This window comes from Anomaloglossus baeobatrachus, chromosome 5, assembly GCF_048569485.1.
Source record: "Anomaloglossus baeobatrachus isolate aAnoBae1 chromosome 5, aAnoBae1.hap1, whole genome shotgun sequence".
In the NCBI taxonomy this organism is placed as follows: Eukaryota; Metazoa; Chordata; class Amphibia; order Anura; family Aromobatidae; genus Anomaloglossus; species Anomaloglossus baeobatrachus.
The window spans coordinates 524,540,247-524,561,206 of NC_134357.1; the positions used below are offsets into that span (position 1 = coordinate 524,540,247).

At 43.7% G+C, this 20,960-nt stretch overlaps 1 protein-coding gene across 1 annotated transcript; it reads left to right on the forward strand.

Moving 5' to 3' along the window:
• The first annotated feature begins 601 nt into the window (after nucleotides 1-601).
• Nucleotides 602-18,978, forward strand: LOC142312889 (uncharacterized). Its single transcript, XM_075351874.1, has 5 exons — nucleotides 602-659; nucleotides 6,939-7,087; nucleotides 10,707-10,886; nucleotides 10,969-11,092; nucleotides 17,220-18,978. The coding sequence occupies exons 1-5, from the start codon at nucleotides 602-604 to the stop codon at nucleotides 18,383-18,385; spliced, it is 1,677 nt and encodes a 558-aa protein (XP_075207989.1). The 3' UTR covers nucleotides 18,386-18,978.
• The last annotated feature ends 1,982 nt before the right edge of the window (nucleotides 18,979-20,960 follow it).

A 20,960-nucleotide genomic window follows, 5' to 3' on the forward strand; every position in this document is an offset into this window, starting at 1 on the left:
TGCTGGTTAGGTGGTGCAGATTGAAGATGTGATCAATATAGCACTCTGATCTATTACCTGGGTGAGTCAAACCTACTAAGAGTCCTCAATAGAGCAGGGGTCTCAAACTCAGATGGGTATATGGGCCACACATAGAACATTGAATTTGAGTGGCCGCCTTCTTTGCAGGACAAAGTGATAATTTTAGTGATGACAGATTTTTATCTATACACCTTTTGATACTTTTATATTATTTATATAACCATATGATATTCTTCATATGGTTATAGCACAGTTTTATAGCTAGGGTGATTACAGATGTGGTGATAACAACGTTATAAAGTGCAATTTTATATAGTTAATAAAGTGCAATTTTTTTAAAATTTAGTTTATATATAAAACAGCATTTTTAGTGGCAAAATATTTTTATTTCTCATGCTTTATTGTCTTACAATTAGCACCATGTAGCAATTTATACCAATTAAAGGGAACCTGTCAGGCCCCATATGCATTCTGAGCTATAAACAGTGTGTTGTGTGGCCTAATAACTCCTTCCTACCCATCCCTGTATTGTAATATTGTGGAATTTTAAAGTAATAAGACTCAGAAGACTCCTGCACAGATGCACAGAGCGCATCTGAAGCAGAGAAGCGAGCACCCTGATGACAGCTGCAGGAATGGTAAGTGCGCACACGCGGGATCTGAAGATGGTGACGTTGCACATGTAAATCCATAGTATCACGCCCACAGGGGCATGATACCACGGAATACATGCAAACGCCCACAGGGCGATGAGACGCCCTTGGGGCTAGAGACCCTGCTCAGTTACATAGGAAATATGTAAGTAATAAAATGTTTTTTTTATTACTTTCATATTCCACAATATTACAACAAAGGGATGAGTAGGAAGGAGTTATTAGGCCACACAACATACTGCTTATAGCTCAGAATGCATATGGGACCTGACAGGTTCCCTTTAAGTTAGAAAGGTTTTCACCCATGGAAAAGATGCTATTGTCAGCCCTCCAATGGTGTTTTTCTCCTTCATGTCTTGAGCCACGGTTGACTCCCAGTGGCCAGCTTCCTTCCTAGGCTACTGTTGTCCACTGGAATCTGATTTGTAGGCCTATGATTTCGACTGCCTACTTGGGCAAGTTAAACGTGAGGCCACAGTGTTCGTGCTCCTTAACCTCAATCCTTTCTTGGATGTACTTCAGTCTTCTCCTGTTAGTTCAAATCAGATATTCCTCCAATCCGACTTTCCAGTAGGATGATTTTATTTCTCTTAGTTATCTCTTCCATAAGGTGAGGCTTTGAGGGGTGCTCTCACCTGTGTCTGTCCTTCTCCAGGACAGAGTGGTCTTGCAATCAGCTTCCTCCTTCCTTAATCTACTTCACCTCTCATCTCTCTGAGAGGTTATTTCACAATCTGATGTAGCCAGAGCTGTGCAGCTCTATCTGTCTTTCATGCCTTTTTTGTCATCTCTTCCACACGTTCTACAATGTTGTTGTATACTGGTCGACTCACTTGGGTATGTAAACAGGTTTATCTTCAACTCTACCCACAAATGTTCGATTGGGTTGAGGTCTGGGGAGTGTGGGAGCCAATCCAGCCCCTCTACTTCATTATCATTGTATCGTTTACTTGCCAATCTCAATGTATGCTTCGGGTCATTGTCCTACTAGAATACTATGTCATGCTTTTCATACCTGTAGTACTCGACTGTACAAAGTAACTCGTTTATTAGGATATTCACTTATAGCTCAGCATTGATACCACCATTGATCCTGGTCAAGTATCCAACGCCTTTGGCGGTGAAACAGCCTCATATCATTAAGCTCCCTCCACCAAATGTGACAGTTCCTTCAATTTCTTGATCCGTTAGTCTCTTTCTCCTTAGTTTCTTCTAGACCCATTTTCATCCATCTGAGCCTAGTTTATTGACTTTCATGTCATCGGTGCAAACCACCCGTTTCCAATCCTCTACTGTCCACCGTTCGTAGTTTTTGGCAAACTCGAGATGACAGCTTCATCACCTTTTTTTGGGCCACCATTCTAGACTTGTGTAATGCGCTTCACAGGGTGCTTCCATAGTTGTCTGTGATCTCACTATTATGAAGCATATGAGCCTCCTCCACTGCCCTGTTTGTTGTGCCAGAACTGATAGACCTTGTGATGAGCCGACTTATTGACTTCGATATTTTGCCTAGATGTCCATCTCTTGGCTTTTTAATAAATGGATGGACTTTATTTTGTATTTTTCCAAGTGTCATGGTGCTCACGTGAAGCAGTTTGGCAATTTTCTTGACTGAGAGACCACTATTGATGAGATGGATTAGGTTGCGTCTCTCTTCTTGTGAAATCTTCTTCATGCTGCTCTTCGATTTGGACCTTTCGCTTAGGAATCAATCTAATAACACATTGAGCTATTAGAGAATGTTTGAACAGGTTGTAATTTGTAGTGTAGAGGAAGAAAAATATATTTTCACCACCAGGAGCAAAACCGTAACAATGCAGTGACATAACAATAATCCCCATAACTAATAATATGCTAAATAGTTGCAAGTCAAACTTAGGTATGAGACAGTCAAGATGATTGTCTATAAAATGAAGGTCGTCTCACATTCAAAGCTGTAGTGGATGGTGAGATATGCAGCCTGAAAGAGTCTGTAAGATCAAAACATTATTACCCTTTAGTTATTCAGTTTACCTGGTAGCCACACAACAGATCCATCTGTAGTTACCTGGATGTTCTACTAGAGATTTAGGCCCTGCATTAACAAAGCCTTTACACAAAAAAAACTGGGAAACTATGCAAAATTTTTGTGCAACATGAGGTTGCACAAAAATGTTGTGACTTTTGGCGTTTTCACTCCATGTTTGCCCAGCTTGTACATGTGACACCGCTCCATACACATCATACATGGCTCCACTCTGTACACATGTGGCTACATTCCGTATATGTTGTATACATGTGGCTCCATTCCATATGCGCTGTACACTCAAGGCTCTGCTCCTTAGACGTCATACACACACATCCACTCTGTACACAGCGTACACTCCTGGGTCCACTTCGAACATACCATACACATACGGCTCTGCAATGTAAACGTCGTACACACACGGCTCCGCTCCGTACACCTCGTAAACACACAGCACTGCTCCATACACCTCGTACACACACTGCTCCGCTCCGTACACCTCGTACACACACGGCTCCGCTCCGTACACCTCGTACACACACGGCTCTGCTCCGTACACCTCGTACACACACAGCTCTGCTCCGCACACATTGTACACACACGGCTCTGCTCCGTACACCTCGTGCACACACGGCTCTGCTCCATACACCTCGTACACATACGACTCTGCTCCGAACACCTCGTACACACACGGCTCTGCTCCGTACAACTCGTACACACACAGATCCGCTCCGTACACCTCGTGCACACACAGCTCTGCTCCATACACCTCGTACACACACGGCTCTGCTACATGCACCCTGTAAATCCCTCCTGACCCCACACATAATCTTCCCCTCATCCGGCACCATGACATCCAGCACAGCAGAGTCCTGCATACGCTGAGGAGCTGATCATGTGACCCCCTGACTCCTCCCCTCCATGTGACATCATCACAGGTCCTGTAAGCACAGAGCAGCCATATATCTAGTGTGCGGCTCTGCAGGTGGAGGTATGTGGAGATTCCCCATTACTATGGGGACATATTAAGGCTAGTTTCACACTTGCATTGTTTTCCTTCAGTCGCAATCCGCCGTTTTGGAAAACAGCGGAATCCGTTAACGGATTCCGCTGCTTCCCATAGACTTGTATGGACGACGGATTGCGACTGATGTACCTGCGTTGCTTGCCGCCGGGCGGAAGGAACGCAGCATGTAACGTTTTTTGAGCAGCGGAATCCTTACGATTTTGCTGCGCATGCTCTCTCTGGCTCCCTGCACATGTAACCAGGGTACACATCGGCTTACTAAGCAAAGCACTTTGCTTAGTAACCCGATATTTACCCTGAATACGCGTGCAAGGAGCCAGCGCTAAGCGGTGTTCGCTGGTAACCAAGGTAAATATCGGGTAACCAAGCAAAGTGCTTTGCTTAGTTACCCGATATTTACCCTGGCTATGCTACGTGTGCAGGGAGCCTGACACTTCCCCGCTCAGCTACGCCCCTCCCACACTCCACTCCGCATGTACACACAGACACTCACCTGTCCCCAGCCATGCATTCTCCGCGGCACTGACGTCCTCAGCGCCATGGCCCCGCTCAGCTCCGCCCCCGCCCCCCGCACACATTCTCGGCGGCCGAACGATCAGCTGATCACCCGACGGCCGGCTGCTGTGAGCGATCAGCTGATCACCTGGCGGCTGGCTACTGTGAGCGATCAGCTGATCACCCGGCGGCCGGCTGCAGTGAGCGATCAGCTGATCACCCGGCCGCTGTGAGCGATCAGCTGATCACCCAGCGGCCGGCTGCTGTGAGCGATCAGCTGATCACCCAGCTGCTGTGAGCGATCAGCTGATCACCCAGCGGCCGGCTGCTGTGAGCAATCAGCTGATCACCCGGCGGCCGGCTGCTGTGAGCGATCAGCTGATGGTTCACAATAGTCTGCCGCCAGTAAAACCTGTAAAGAAAAAAAAAAAAGCAGATTTCGTTGTTTTGCACGATCCGTTGCATACCGTTGTGCTACTATATGCAACACATTCGTTGCATCCGTCACGCAATGCAACGGTTGCCGTTCAACGCAAATGTGAAACTAGCCTAACCCCTTCATTACTGGAGATAGTGTCTCCCTCCCCCCAGAGCAGCTCTCCCAGGTCTGACTTGTATTTGATGCATACACCCCAAGTTTATTGAATTTCGCAGTACCGCCCAGGATTTGGGGGGCTTTTCCATGAGGTTGGAGCTGAATATACCAATGGCTCCTGGAAGCAAAAGATCCCACCACTGTTCAGGGCTGTTTCAAATGTAGCTGCTCCTGAGAGTGATGATGTCACAGAAAGGGCAGAGCCTCATCACTCCAGAGAGCAGCAGTATGTGCTGGTAACTAGGGATGAGTGACCCCTGGATATTTGGGTTTGGCTGAACAGTAGTTAAAAGTATACTCGATACTCAAAATTAACCCCGAACTCCATAGAAATCAATGTGGACCTGAACATTAGTGCTGTAAAATGGTCATAGTAAGAGCTAGGGGGCTGCAAAAGGAGGCAAAACTGGGTAAGAATAGGATATTTAGCCTGCAAATGGGCATCGGTAAATGACTTAGAGGGGTTCTGTCACTATAGAAATGATTGCTAAATAGTAAATTAATAAAATAAAAATTGTAAGAGTGCCCCCCCACAGAGCGTGGCGCAGAGTGCCCCCACCACAGAGCGTGGCGCAGAGTGCCCCCCCCACAGAGCCTGATTTCATAGTGTCCCCCACAGAGCCTGATTTCAGAGTGCCACCCCATAGAGCCTGTTTTCAGAGTGCCCCCCCCATAGAGCCTGTTTTCAGAGTGCCCCCACAGAGCCTGTTTTCAGATTTTCAGAATTCCTCAACAGAGCCAAAATTTTAAGCGTGTTCTCACAGAGCCTGTTTTCACAGTGCCCACACAGAGCCAAACATTTAAGAGTGCCCCCACAGAACCTGTTTTAAAAGTTCCCCAACAGAGCCAAAACTTTAAGAGTGTTCCCAATTAGCCTGTTGTCATAGTTCCCCACAGAGCCAAAATTTTAAGAGTGCCATCACTGAGTTTCCCCACAGGGCCAAAAATGTAAGAGTGCTGCCACAGAGCCTTTTTTTTTAGTTCCTCCACAGATAACACAGAACCCTATTGAAATAACAGAATAATAATATTAAAATAATATTGAAATAGGAGGCTAAGATCCAAGTAGAGGAGGAGATTGGGGAAGAGGTGGATGTGGTAGTGTAGGTGGAAGAGGCGGAGGAGGTAGCCATCATTGTTTTTGTTTGTTTTTTTATTTGGGGTGGTCCCAAAACATTGGGAATGTCAAATAGAATGAACAAACTGTGGTGGAGCCTAACATTCGCTGGGTGCGGCTGGTATAAGAGACTCTCAAAAAACACCAATATGAATGACTAAAAGTCCTTTATTTAATGCAAAAGGGGACCATACAATAAAAATGAAAAAGAAATGTAAACAATTGGAAAGCTGATCAGGGACACAATAATGTGTTTATGGACAAATTAATGGAAATTAATAATAAAGACATCTGGGCTATTCTGAATAAACAAACGTTACATATCACAGCAATTAATAATGATAGGGTGATATTGGATAAAGCACCAGATGCAAACAATTATGCACTTATGGCAATTGGGGACAACAATCATAAGAAAAAAAAAGAAGTTAGATCAACGTTAGTGCAAAATGCAAATATAGCGAGTCATTGAAATGAGACCTGAAAAACCCTCCATGCAGTGTGACAAAAAACAAATTTATCAAGTAATACGTGTCTCTGAGACCCCCTGACGCACGTTTCATCACCTTCCTCAATACTTGGCATGGTTGTGATGGCTGTGTAAGTGCCCACAGCCGAAAAACTTGTTGATTGGCTGCGCTGTAGGCTTTCAACAAACTTTATTCAGAATCCAAACAGCATCCAAACTCGACCAAGGAGTTCCATAAGAAATACTTTTTTGGATTTGAGTACCGAACACCAGTGTCTGGTTCAAATCTCATCCCTACTGGTAATTAAAAATGAGGGGACGTTTATAGAAAAGAATAGCAGCTAATCTGTCAGCAGGTTTTTGTTATGTAATCTGACAAGACAGCATGCTGCAAGAGTTAAAACATAGAATTCAGGGATGTGTCTTGTCAAGGTCCAATCTGTTGTTTTCCTTGAATGTTTGTTTAAGCAGCATGATCCTTATCATTGCTCGGACTACACTGTCACATGCACGGCAGTCTGACACGTTGTTACATCGTCATCTCCCCATTCAGGTCCCTACAATATCGGATCCTCTCAGTGGAGATCTTCTAACAAGAGCATTCTCCTGATTGACCCACCAAATATGGATAAGGACAGAGACAAGATGGTGGAGAGGATATTACACCTCACCCTAGAGATCCTCTTCCGGCTTACTGGAGAGGTGAGTGTTTGTTTGTTTTTTCTTGTAGTTCCCAAATTTACAACTTCAGGCATAAACAAAGATGTTGCAAATTTTGTGTTAAAATTTCTTTTACACATGAGTTTTTACAGTTATTTGAGAACCAGACAAACCTCCATGTGAGGTCTGGATTCCCACAGATTTTTGCAAACTAATAACAATTATAATGTACTAGACTTTTATTGAACATGGGCATTGTAAAAAGGCTTTCCACTCAGGCCTAATCAAGCCATATCCAGTATACAGGATTATTTTAATTGGTAAATTGCTTCACAATGTGATATATGGAAAGTTTAATAAATCAATAGATCACCACCCATCTCCAGAAGGCATCCAAGACACTTTTCAACCCTTACAATAACGAAACCCCAAGTGATGACATTTTATAAAGGTGTTTTTTAAAGTTCCCTAAGGATATACTGCTAGACAGTTAATTCAGGAGTATCCAAGCCCTCTTCACCTTGGGCCGCCTCAAACTCAAAAAAATTTCCCAAAATCGTACATTACTTTTCCAAGACGCTGCAAAAACCCTAGTGCATGCCCTTATCATCTCACACCTGGATTATTGCAACCTCCTGCTCTGTGGCCTCCCTATTAATGCGGGCGTCACACGAGACGATCTATCGTGCGATATGTCGTCGGGGGTCACGGTTTTCGTGACGCACATCCGGCATAGTTTGCGACTGTTATGGACAAGATTATGAACTATTAGGAGTATATATATGTTATATGAAGATATCCAAAAACCAGGATTTAAGATAAATGCTTGAACTCTGTACCACATCTATATCTGAATTCAGACATAAAAGACTCATCAGTCTGGACTTTCATGTGACAAATGAATCACGCTGACATAGCTTAATATAATGAGGAAGCAAGCACATTACAGTTTACTGTATATTACAGAATAAGCTAATTTACTTTGTCCAATAGGAGACGTGTTACGTATTCTTGGCTCCTAGACAACTGATTCCATCTTAAATGTTTGTCCACTTTCCGTATTAAACTAGTCATACTTCCTATGCAGATCCGTGTCATTTCTCTGGCCTGTATGGAAGAATAGTATGCATGTTGCTATCAAATGACTCATGATTTGGGATGCAGACAGGGTTAAGGTAGATGTGTGAAACCTCTGAGCGACTCTGAACGTTCGCAAATCGGTTACAAATCGTGTATCGTTGACACATCGCTCATTTTTAAAAAGTCATTTATTTTTCTTTACGCCGGTTGTTCATCGTACCCGGGGCAGCACACATTGTTCTGTGTGACACCCCGGGAATGATGAACACAGCTTACCTGCGTCCCGCGGCTCCCGCCAGCTATGCGGAAGGAAGGAGGTGGGCGGGATGTTTACGTCCCGCTCATCTCCGCCCCTCCGCTTCTATTGGCCGGCCGCTGTGTGACGTCGCTGTGACGCCGAACGTCCCACCCCCTTCAGGAAGTGGATGTTTGCTGCCCACAGCGACGTCGCTCAGCAGGTAAATGCGTGTGACGGGGGTTTAACGACTTTGTGCGCCACGGGCAACTAATTGCCCGTGACGCACAAACGACGGGGGCGGGTACGATAGATCGTACCGTGTGACGCCCGCATAACAGTCTGGCACCTCTACAATCTATTCTAAATTATGCTGCCCGACTAATCCACCTGTCCCCCCACTACTCCCCGACCTCTCCTCTCTGCCAATCCCTTCACTAGCTTCCCATTGCCCAACAACTCCAGTTCAAAACACTAACCATGACCTACAAAGCCATCCAGAACCTGTCTCCTCCCTACATCTGTGACCTAGTTTCCCGATATTTACCCGCAGGTAACCTTCGATCCTCACAATATCTCCTTCTTTACTCCCCTCTCATCTCCTGTTCCCACCATCGCATCCAAGATTTCTCCCGTGCATTCCCCATAATCTGGAATGCTCTGCCACACTATATAAGACTCTCGCCTACCTTGTCAAGCCTCAAAGGAACCTGAAGACCCACCTCTTCCGACAAGCCTACAACCTGCAGTAACCCTCAGTCTGATATAGCACCGCACGACCATCTCTACCCTCACCTACTGTATCCTCACCCATCCCTTGTAGACTGTGAGCCCTCACAGGCAGGGTCCTCCATCCTCCTGTACCAGTCTGTGCCTTGTATTGTTTATGATTATTGTACTAGTCCCTACTATGTGTATACCCTTTTCACCTGTAAAGTGCCATGGAATAAATGGCGCTATAATAATAATAATTATAATAATAAAAAATAATTTTTATGATCCAACATTACAAGGGTTCAGCAAAGAAGAGTTGGTGCTTGAAAAATTTGTTTTGGACTCATCTTCAGTCCAACAGGGGCAACTTTTATTCTAGGCCATGCCAAGTACCCAATAAAAAGAACAACAAGCCAATGTTTAGTTTGATCACATGTGGGAGGGGTAGGACAAATTTTTTTGTTGTCATTTTGACAAATCATTAGAGTTGAGCAAAAAGATTTGAACTAAAGATTCGTAGCAGCCGAATCAGGGCAATATTAACTTTTGCTCTGGTACTCCTCTGCCTCACATCCTGGTAGCCTATGCAGTTTATTAAGCCACCATAATCTCAATAACACCTCAATGTAAGGTCCCTATCGCATGAAGCCTAAAAAGTGGCAAAGTCACCTATAATGCTGAGCAGAGGATCGTCAGTGCAGAAGTAAACACTGCCCTATTCCGGCTGCCACAGAGGAGTGAACTGAATGCCGGATCAGGGTAGTGCATATCTATTTGCTCATCTCTACCAGTCATCAATGGTTTGTGCAACATAGTATTTGATATTTTTTTATTTTTTTTGCATATCATGTTAGATTTCCGGAAAAAAAGCATAAAACAACTAAGAGGCCAATGTAGTTATAAAGATGTCCACTAGATGATAGTGGTGTGCAGCTAAACCTATAGCAAAAAATAATAACAAATCTGCATGTAGCAAATAATTTTATTTGCAAACATAGTACACATCATCTACTTAAATGAATATTATGCATAGTTTAGTATGTGATCTAGAAATGACCAAGGTGGTAAAGTGGCGGAGCAAAGTGGTAAAGTTTAAAACTGTAAATGCAAATAAATCCAGGTGGATCCCACAAATAAAAGCCATACCAACCACAATCACATGTAAGGTCCAGGGCAGTCAGGAAAGAACCCCGATGCATGTTTCGAGATAGCTTCTTCCAGGGGGAACACTACTACTTAGGAAGTGTTAGGTTTACATAGTGGTCTATTAGTATAGATTGCTCTCAGATGAGGTAGCAAAAACCTGCTGACAGATTCCCTTTAAGTCCCTAGCTACCATTACAAGCCACCAGCTGGTTTTCTTATAAGGAATCTTGGGAAAACAGATGGCGGTCTAGCTTTTGCTATTGATCTATGCATTCAAGAAGTCAAGATTTATCTGTGATCCCGATCCCCTCAGCTGCAGAGATGATAGTTGTATAACAAAGCCAGCGCCTAACACATAAAGAGCGATATTAGTTCGTGAGCTAACTGAATGCAATAACTTCCAACTTCTCCTTACTTGTATGTTCAGAGTTGAGGACTCTGGGAATGTCTGTAGTGAGATTTAATAATGTGTCTCTCCATATTCAGGATTACACAGTAATGAAGAAGACCTCTAGTGAGCACTGTCAGGACCCTGTTTCTGAGGGATGGGGAAGACCCCTGAGCCCAATCACGAGGCCTCCATCTCACCCCCTGATACATGAGGATATCAATGACCAGAAGATCCTAGAACTCACCTACAAGATGATTGAGCTGCTGACTGGAGAGGTGATGCTGCTGGGAATGCTGGGACATTATACAGTAACGCTATGAAGGGATCACAGGATGACGGTATCATTGTATGTGTCAGGTTTCTATAAGATGTCAGGATGTCACCATCTATTTCTCCATGGAGGAGTGGGAGTATTTAGAAGGACACAAAGATCTCTACAAGGACGTCATGATGGAGGTTCCTCAGACTCTCAAATCAGCGGGTATATTTCTTTATATTTTTTTTTTTAATTTATGTTTTTATTTCTATATTTTTAAAATGGGGGTGATTTAAACATATACTTTAGATATATATATATTTTTTTTTAGTAAAGAAAACTTGAACCTGCTATCACAATATTTAACTATATTGGTTTTTTATGTCTTCATTTTCAATTTTTTAACACTATAAAAACATACACAGTAGCAACCGATAGAATCATGGCGCCAATATCCATTGAATCCACTTCAATGAGAAGATGGTAGATAATTTTAAGCAGAGGCATAGTAGGTGACATTGTGCATTATGATGAGCCCATATATTGCACAGGGGTCCTCCTCTGTCTCACTGCTCCGGATTTTAAACACTTCAAGATATGAGACTATTAAGGGGGCTTTACACGCAACAACATCGCTAACGAGATGTCGTTGGGGTCACGGAATTCGTGACGCACATCCGGCCTCGTTAGCGACGTCGTTGTGTGTGACGCGTACGAGCAACCGCTAACGATGCAAAATACTCAAAATCGTTGATTGTTGACACGTCGTCCATTTCCCAAATGTCGTTGCTGATTTGGACGCACGATGTTCGTCGTTCCTGAGGCAGCACACATCGCTACGTGTGACACCCCAGGAACGACGAACAACACCGTACCTGCGTCCTCCGGCAACGAGGTGGGCGTGACTTTCATGCGGCTGCTCTCCGCCCCTCCGCTTCTATTGGATGTCTGTCGTGTTATGTCGCTGTGACGCCGCACAAACCGCCCCCTTAGAAAAGAGGCTGTTCGCCGGCCACAGCGACGTTGCTAGGAAGGTAAGTATGTGTGACGGGTACTAGCGATTTTGTATGCCACGGGCAGCAATTTGCCCGTGATGGACAAACGACGGGGGTGGGTGCTTTCACGAGCGATATCGCTAGCGAAGTCGCTGCGTGTAAAGCAGCCTTTAGGGTTAGTAACTTACTTCTAATGTGAAATCAATATCGTGAAGTAACACAGAAAACTAAAGAAACATATCCATACGTTCAATACATACAACCTCATACACCGTACCCCAGCATATCGGTCCCCATGCCCATCTATCCCCCTTCTCTGATATGTCATTAAGCAACCACTATATTCAGACATATGACCCAAGAAAATATACAGAGATGCTGATTATCATTTTGGGCAGTATCAGCTATTGGTGACCACCCTCCCCATACCTTAACAAAAGACCTCTATTCATATACAGGACTTTCATTGGAGTACTGTAATGGCAGTCCATGACCACAGACACAAAATGTTTAACCCAAACTGACTAGGGCAAACCGCCCACTAAGCAGGATCCTGAGGTACCCTGAAACCCTTTAGCCCCTCTACAGGGATCTGAATTTACTGCAAGATCCAGGAGCTCGCTACCTATGGAAAGACGGCAGTCCACAGACGGGGATAGTCACTAGGCAGGGTCAAAACCAGGATATCGACAAGGAACAAAATCAGAAGGCAGGAGGGAGGTCCAGAAAACAGGCTGAGGTCAAAACTGAGATGTCACGCGAGGTAAAGAATCAGCAGGGAAGAGGAATGTCAGGAAAACAGACCAAAGTCAAACGGGACAAAACAGCAAGGTGTGTACGGTACCAGTAAAGGATGTAGCTCTATTGAAACACAAGACTATATCTGACAAAGAACAGTAGACCACTGAAGGTGTAAAAAGGGTGTGGTCCCATTGGCTGGAGTGGGAGTTGATAACTTCAGCTGGAACAATATGCGAAGAAGGAAAAAGGTTACATCACTGATGTACATTACGTTAGTGATTTTGATGCCTGAAAAAGGAGTTTAAGACTCATTGAACGCATTGAAGAATAAATCACTTTTGTTATCCTCATGTGATCATCTTCCTATTCCACACGACAGCGCGGTTAACCCTTTTCCTTCTTCCCTTTGCATACTGATCCATCTTCAGGGTCTGCAGCAGCTATTGTGGTTTTGATTTCTTGCTCTTTCAGTATTTGTGACTCTCACAACTACCCCAGGTGAGTGATTCCATGTTATTATTCCGGTATCACCAGGATGAAATACTATTTGCGCTTTTTTGTCTTTTCCATCAATTTTTATTAACTTCAGCTGGAAGGCACACACCCCTACAGTCAGCCAGTGATACTGCATGTCCCAGCCATACCAGGCTTGGTGGATGGGTGTCGACTGTGCCCACCAGAGCTACTGGTACTGACTCCTCCCCTATCACCAGCATCGCCTACAGTGGGAATACGGCTGCTCCTGGTGACCGGGGCAGAAGTCACAGGAGCAGACTCTGGTGGAGATGTATATGGTGTAAATGATTGTCTACTATGAAGCACAGCCTTTGGCTTCGCTTCACATGACTATCAAGATGGCAGCCATGGGGGCAAGCCTCCGGCTGCCGTGGCATCCCATGATCACAATTCGGAGGGGATCGATGGTTGCACGAACATTAAATACAATTTACAGCTCTGCTCAAAATGTGAAACAGCAGCAATTCGAACAGGTTCTGGTCACTACTGTTAGAGGCAAATGGTGTCTGAATAACACAGCCTGTGAGCATTCTTCATACACCCCTATATGATTATATTTATGCTCTCCATTGACTGACCCAATAGGTCAATTCTTTTAACCCAACCCTATGCTGTACTGTATAATATTATTAATCCATTCATAACAAGAAGAGGTAACCACCAATAGCTTGGCACCAGACTACTCCTCTTTCTGGCCATAGTTACCAGCAGGGTCTTTAAACTATATTTTCTCTAAAACAGTATAACGTTTAGACCTGGCGATAATCGTGGATGGACTCCAATTCATGATGCCTGAGGTTTGGGCATCATAAATCAGATCACAGATTCCCTGTAATATTCTTACCACTTTCCGGCCCACCACCAATCAAAAACATCACATTTTCCTAATAGACTGGTAGATAGTTGTAGAAACCTGATTCTGAAACGTATGCCGGCGTCACACGGGATGAGCGATCGTACCCGCCCCCATCGTTTGTTCGTCACGGGCAATTAGTTGCCTGTGGCGCACAAAGTCAGTCACACGTACTTACCTCCCAGGCGATATCGCTATGGGCGGCGAACATTCTCTTCCTGAAGGGGGGGGACGTTCGACGTCACAGCGACGTCACACGGCAGCCGGCCAATAAAAGCGGAGGGGCGGAGATGAGCGGGACGTAACATCCTGCCCACCTTCTTCCTTCTGCATTGCCGGCGGGATGCAGGTAAGTTGTGTTCGTTGTTCCCGAGCTGTCACACGGAGCGACGTGTGCTGCCACGGGAACGATGAACAACCGGAGCACAGAAGGAGGACCGACATTTTGAAAATGAACGACGTGTCAACGAGCAACGATAAGGTGAGTATTTTTGCTCGTTCACAGTCGTTCGGAGGTGTCACATGGTACGATATCTCTGACGATGCCGGATGTGCGTCACTAACGACGTGACCCCGATGATATATCGCCCGATATATCGTACCGTGTGACGCCAGCATAAGAATTTGAGTTGGTCCAAATTTCTGAGGGCCAGAACTAAATCTTTTCATCTACCCTCAAAAAAACAGAAAACCTCTACAGGTTGGAAGCTTTATGTATATTTTTTTTCTTTTTCCTTTTGCCTTGTATAATTATGTTACCTTGTTTCTTTTTTATATACATTTTTTTAACACTGTACTTTTCATGTTAAAGATATTTTTCAGGAATAACATATTGATGACCCAACTATGTATATGTAGCTGGGGTCATCTTCACCGTATGTTGTTTATCCACATCCAGACTGGGACCAAATAACAGCTCATTGGTGGCGTGTTTGGTATTAATATTTTTTAATGGTTTAAACTTTTCATGATTCTTGTTAATCTGTGTTATGAACATATACACACTCAAACACGGGTATCGGAAAAGGGGAAAGACCTTCTATAGAGAAAAGATGCGCCCACAGCCAATTGGTCCCTGTACAGACAAATAAGGCCCTAGCCACACAACTAACAACACCACTTTGGACCTGACTTCCTTAACGGCTGTCAAGGGATTAGTCGTACCTCCTGAAGGACCAGTGAGAAAGCTGCCACACATTGCCTACAAGGGGAGAGGAAGTTATGCAGGAAGACTCAGAAACCTAAAGTGAGAAAACTAAAAACGTTCATATAAGGTACGAGAAATAGGGTCTGAGAAGGAAATCAAACCGACTCACAGCAGGCTCTGAAGCGGTGTTTACCAAAAGGTAAACCCCTAAGCTGATAGGCTGGAACTCCTTGAAACACGTCCCCTTACAGATATAGCTAGCAAGGAAGTGCAGTGAACGATGAACATATATAACTTAACCCAGGATGTGGTAGGGCAAACCACAATGAGGAAAATAGAAACACCTGGAAAGAACCGAACCAAGAAGGGAAAACAAAGACAATAGGAACCATCAGCATTTGGGCAGGGTAGAAAAAGGCAATAGCCCAGCAGACAGAGGAACCAACCACCAACAACAGGTTGAATCAGTTGAACACCGTCTTGAATCCCCAAACTGAGCCATGACAATCTGATTTTTCAGAAAACCAAGAACAAGCACTTATGATTTGCATACGAATACCAATTTTTTTGAACTTGAACTCCTCACTGCTCCCATTTGATATATGACAGCTGTAAGAAGTTATATTTAACCTCTTATCGACCATAGGCCGTAGCGGTACGTCCTAACCTATATAGGTGTAATCACCGGCAGCTATCGGTGATCCACGCATATGTCAGCTGATTTTAACAGCTGACATATGTGCCTCGCAGACATGAGTGCGTACACGATCCACCTGCACCTGTTAACCCCTTCAATCGCGATGTCAAAATGTGACATTGCGGTAAATCTTCACTTACCGGGCCCCATCGGCGGCGCTGTGACGTGATTACTGTGAGCCGATGGTTGTCATGGTAGCACAGGGTCAGCTATCATGACTCACTTTCTGTTTCACCCTGCCGAGTGCTGCCAGTAACAAGAGGTGAGTATTTCTTGTGATCTCAGCTATGTAGCTGTGATCAGCATAAATTAATAAGCGATCAGACGGCTGATCCATATAGTTCCCTAGGGGGACTTGTAAGAATAGAAAAAAAGTTTTAAATAAAAAAAAAACAAAAAACATAAAAGTTCATATACCCCCCATTCGCCCCATTAAAAATTATAGGGTTAAAAAATTAAAAAATATACACCTATTTGGTATCGCCGCATTTAGAAATGTCCAATCAAAATATAAAGTCAATTAATCTGATCGGTAAATGTGTAGTGGCAAAAAAATGCCAAATATTAAAATTTTAGGTTTTTTGTCGTTGCAAATTTTGAGCAAAATGCAATAACAGGCGATCAAAACCGTAGCATCTGTGCAAAAATGGTATTATTAAAAACGCCAGCTTAAATGCAAAAAATAAGCTGTCACTGAGCTATAGATCCAGAAAGATGAGAATGCTACGGGTCGCAGAAAATGACGCAAAAAGTGCGCCAATTTTTTTGGCCACATTCTGATTTTTTTTTTAACCCCTTAGGTAAAAGTAAACCTACACATGTTTGGTGTCTACAGACTCGTACCAACCTGGGGCATCATACCAACACATCAGTTTTACCATATAGTGAACACAGTAAATAAAATATTCCAAAAACAATCATGCAATCACAATTTTTTTGCAATTTTTCCACACACTATATGGTAAAACTTATGGTTTCAATTAAAAGTACGACTCGTTCAAAAAACAAGCCCTCATGTGGCAAGATTGACGGAAAACTCAAAAAGTTACAGCTCAGAAAAAGGGGAGCAAAAAAAACAAATTGAAAAATCAGCCGGAGGTAAAGGGGTTAAAACCAAACTTTGCCATTCATGAACATTGCAATACACAAATTGCTATTGCTCCTTACTTTGTGTAGTTGTGTGTAGAGTGAACTGTCAATCAGAGTGCCAGGAAGGGATTCTATCCCACTCACAGTATATTGAGAGGTGACTGTAAGCACTCTATACACGCCCCAATGACTGAAAGCGAGCCACTACAGGGTGGAACTTCACTTTCTCCCAATAGCTATGATTTTAATAAGGAAATGAGGCAGGATTTTAACGCTATTTACAAAAATAAACAACTTGATGTTACTCTTGGCAGGTGACTGTATCAGAAGCTCAGAGGAACATATATCTTCAGATACGAAAGCAGAAGATGGTGATATCACACAAGATACATATGAAGCATGTGCCATTATCACAGATGTGCCATCAGCTCTTATTAGGAAAGATCTATCATCTAATCATCAACTGGTCCTATCTTCTGATGCATTACAGACTGTTAATCAAAGCAAAAGTCAAAGAACCAGAACAGCTGTTGAACTATCTTCTCAAAAAGTGGAGAAATTATGTTTATGTTCAGAATGTGGAAAATTTTACACTCGAAAATCAGCTTGTGTTGACATGGTAACAGGGGAGAAACCATATTCATCATCTGAATGTGACAAGTGTTATAACCAAAAATCAAATCTAGGTAAAAATCAGAGAAATAACACAGGGGAGAAGTCATATTCATGTTCAGAATGCAGTAAATGTTTTACTGAGATGTCAGATCTTATTACACATCAGATAACTCACACAGAAGTGAAGCCATTTACATGTTCAGAATGTGGGAAATGTTTTAACCAGCAATTAGATCTTGCTGCACATCAGAGAAGCCACATAGGGGAGAAGTTATATTTCTGTCCTGAATGTGGCAAATGTTTTACCCAGAAATCAGATCTTATTGCACATCAGAGAATTCACACACGAGAGACTCCATTTACATGTTCACAAGATGTGAAATGTTTTACCCTAAAATCGCATGTTCAATACCAGCAATGTTACGTAGAAGAGAAGCCATTTTTGTGTTCTGAATGTGGCAAACGTTGGCTTCAGAAATCTGACCTTGCTAAACATCAGAGAACTCACACAGGGGAGAAGCCGTTTTCATGTTCAGAATGTGCAAAGTGTTTTACAGATAAATCTACACTAATATCACATCAGAGATCTCACACAGGGGAAAAGCCATTTTCATGTTCAGAATGTGGGAAATGTTTTATCACAAAATCAAATCTTACTACTCATCAAAGAATTCACACAGGGGAGAGACCATATTCATGTTTAGAATGTGGGATAAGTTATCACCAGAAATCAAGTCTTACTATACATAAGAGAACTCACACAGGGGAGAAACCATTTCCATGTTCTGAATGTGGGAAATGTTTTAACAACAAATCAAATCTTTCTGTACATCTAAAAGGTCACACAAGGGAGAAACCATGTTAATGTTATGCACTTATAGGGGTTGTCCACTACTTGGACAACTACTTCTCATTCCTTTTGTTCGTCCCTGTAAAAAATAAATAAACCTATACTCACCTCTGGTGCAGCCGCGGTTCCAGTGATGTCTAAAAACGTGTTTCCAGGGCCAACGTGACATTGCTATGACACGCAGGCCCCACAACAAATCAGCGCCTGCTTCTTTCTCTCTGACCTTTGTATGTTTAGCAGGAAGTCAGTGCAATACTCACATTCTACTCAAATGTCCGATGGCTGGGAGACAGACGCCGTACACTGATTGGAACCGCAGTTAAACCGGAGGGGATTTTAGGCTTATTTATTTTCACGGGGGAAACAAGGGAAATGAGAAGGGGTTGTCCAAGTAGTGGACAACCCCTTTCAGAAATGTTTTATACAGATATGACATCTTATTATACGCCATAAAATTCATACAGGGGAGAATTCTTAATAATGTTCGGAATGAGGAAAATTATTTCATCAGACAAGCAGTCTTTGTTGACTTCCAATAACTCAAGACAGGGACAAAGCCATCCAAGAGCTAATGTGAAATATATAAATCTGACACAGAGACTTTATTAAAGGGAACCTGTCAGGTGCAATATGCACCAAGAACCACGAGCAGTTCTGGGTGCATATTACTAATCCCTGCCTAACCGTTCCTGTATACACTAGCATAGATAAAGGGATCTTTAGAAAAAGTATTTCTAAAGATCTTACATCGTATGCTAATGAGCGAGGGCAGTAGCCCGAAGGATGTTGCTTCCCTTGCTAGTCGCCCCCATTAGCATGTTAGTACGCCCCTGTGGGTGTGCTAACATGCTAATGAATGTGCAGCGTCAGGATGATCTCACTCACCTCTCCGACGCCATCGCGTCCAACACTGGATTTCGGCTCAGTGTGCATGACCCTGGAGTTTGGGTTTGGGTTTGGCTTCAAACTGAAGTAGTGCGCATGACCGAACCTCCGGGGTCATGCGCACTGATCTGAAACTCAGCATCAAGCGGGGAGATGTGAGTGAGATCTCCTCTGACGCTGCGCATTCATTAGCATGTTAGCACACCCACAGTGGCGTATTAACATGCTAATGGTGGCGACTAGCAAGGAAGCAATGCTCTTGGGGCTACTGCACTCGCTCATTAGCATACGATTAAAGATCTTTAGAAATAATTTTTCTAAAGATATCTTTATCTTTGCTAGTGTATGCAGGGACAGTTAGGCAGGGAATAGCAATATACACCCAGAACTGCTTGTGGTTCTGGGTGCATATTGCACCTGACAGGTTCCCTTTAAATAAATAAGAGTTTCATAAATTAGGATCACAGAGTGACACCATTAAAAACATACAAAATGCTGAATGCTCAGTACAGGATCAGAAGAGGAGACTTGTGTGAAAAGATCAATTTTTCTTAAATAAAAAAAAATAAAAATATATATATATATATATATGTTTCTTATCGCAACTTGTAGTATTGATTTGTAGAAAAAAAATTATTGAAATCCTGTTACTCCTCAAAGTGTACCTGTCATTCCAGATGACTTTTCAGAATAATCTGTAGGGTAGTGTAGTGTACAGGAGGAGTAATACTATTTCTGGCCCTTCAATTACCGTACTTGTTTCCTTCATTTTCACCTGGTTTTCCTTTTTGAAGCTCCATCTCTAATTGCCATTTCTGTCTCCAATAGCAGGTGGTTGACACATAATTGGTGTAACCTGTGCAGCCACCAGGGGCCGAAGACGTAAGGGGGCTACTTCCACCACCAAAGCAGCTTTTGTCAGACACACATTATTAACCTGCAAAGGGCCCATATTCTGTTCTTGCACAGAGGCCGTCTGTCTGTTTGTTCCCGAAGAGTGTAAACACCAGCAGTGACAGACAAACAGGGAAAACTAAAGGCCACGTCACACTAAGCAACATCGCTAGCAACATCGCTGCTAAGGAACAACTTTTGTGACGTAGCAGCGATGTTGCTAGCGATGTTGCTGTGTGTGACATCCAGCAACAACCTGGCCCCTGCTGTGAGGTCGTTGGTTGTTGCTGAATGTCCTGGGCCATTTTTTAGTTGTTGCTCTCCCGCTGTGAAGCACACATTGCTGTGTGTGACAGCGACAGAGCAACAACTAAATGTGCAGGCAGCAGGAGCCGGCTTCTGCGGACGCTGGTAACCACGGTAAACATCGGGTAACCAAGAAGCCCTTATCTTGGTTACCCGATATTTACCTTCGTTACCAGCCGCTCTCAGCTGTCAGTGCCGGTTCCCTGCTCTCTGCACACGTAGCCGGAGTACACATCGGGTAATTAACCCGATGTGTACTGTGGCTATGTTGCAGAGAGCAGGGAGCCGGCACTGGCAGTGTGAGAGCGGCGGACTCTGGTAACGAAGGTAAATATCGGGTAACCAAGGGAAGGGCTTCTTGGTTACCCGATGTTTACCGTGGTTACCAGTGTCCGCAGAAGCCGGCTCCTGCTGCCTGCACACGAAGCAGAGTACACATCGGGTAAATAACCCGATGTGTACTGTGGCTAGGTGTGCAGGGAGCCAGCGCTAAGCGGTGTGCGCT

What these genes read in the sequence shown, in the direction of transcription:
- LOC142312889 (XM_075351874.1), top strand. Translation starts at nt 602, where the DNA reads ATGCACAGAGCGCATCTGAAGCAGAGAAGCGAGCACCCTGATGACAGC. An exon ending in TGATGACAGCTGCAGGAATG is followed by an intron (nt 660 to 6,938) that starts GTAAGTGCGCAC and finishes CTCCCCATTCAG; the next exon opens with GTCCCTACAATATCGGATCC. An exon ending in TTGAGCTGCTGACTGGAGAG is followed by an intron (nt 10,887 to 10,968) that starts GTGATGCTGCTG and finishes TGTATGTGTCAG; the next exon opens with GTTTCTATAAGATGTCAGGA.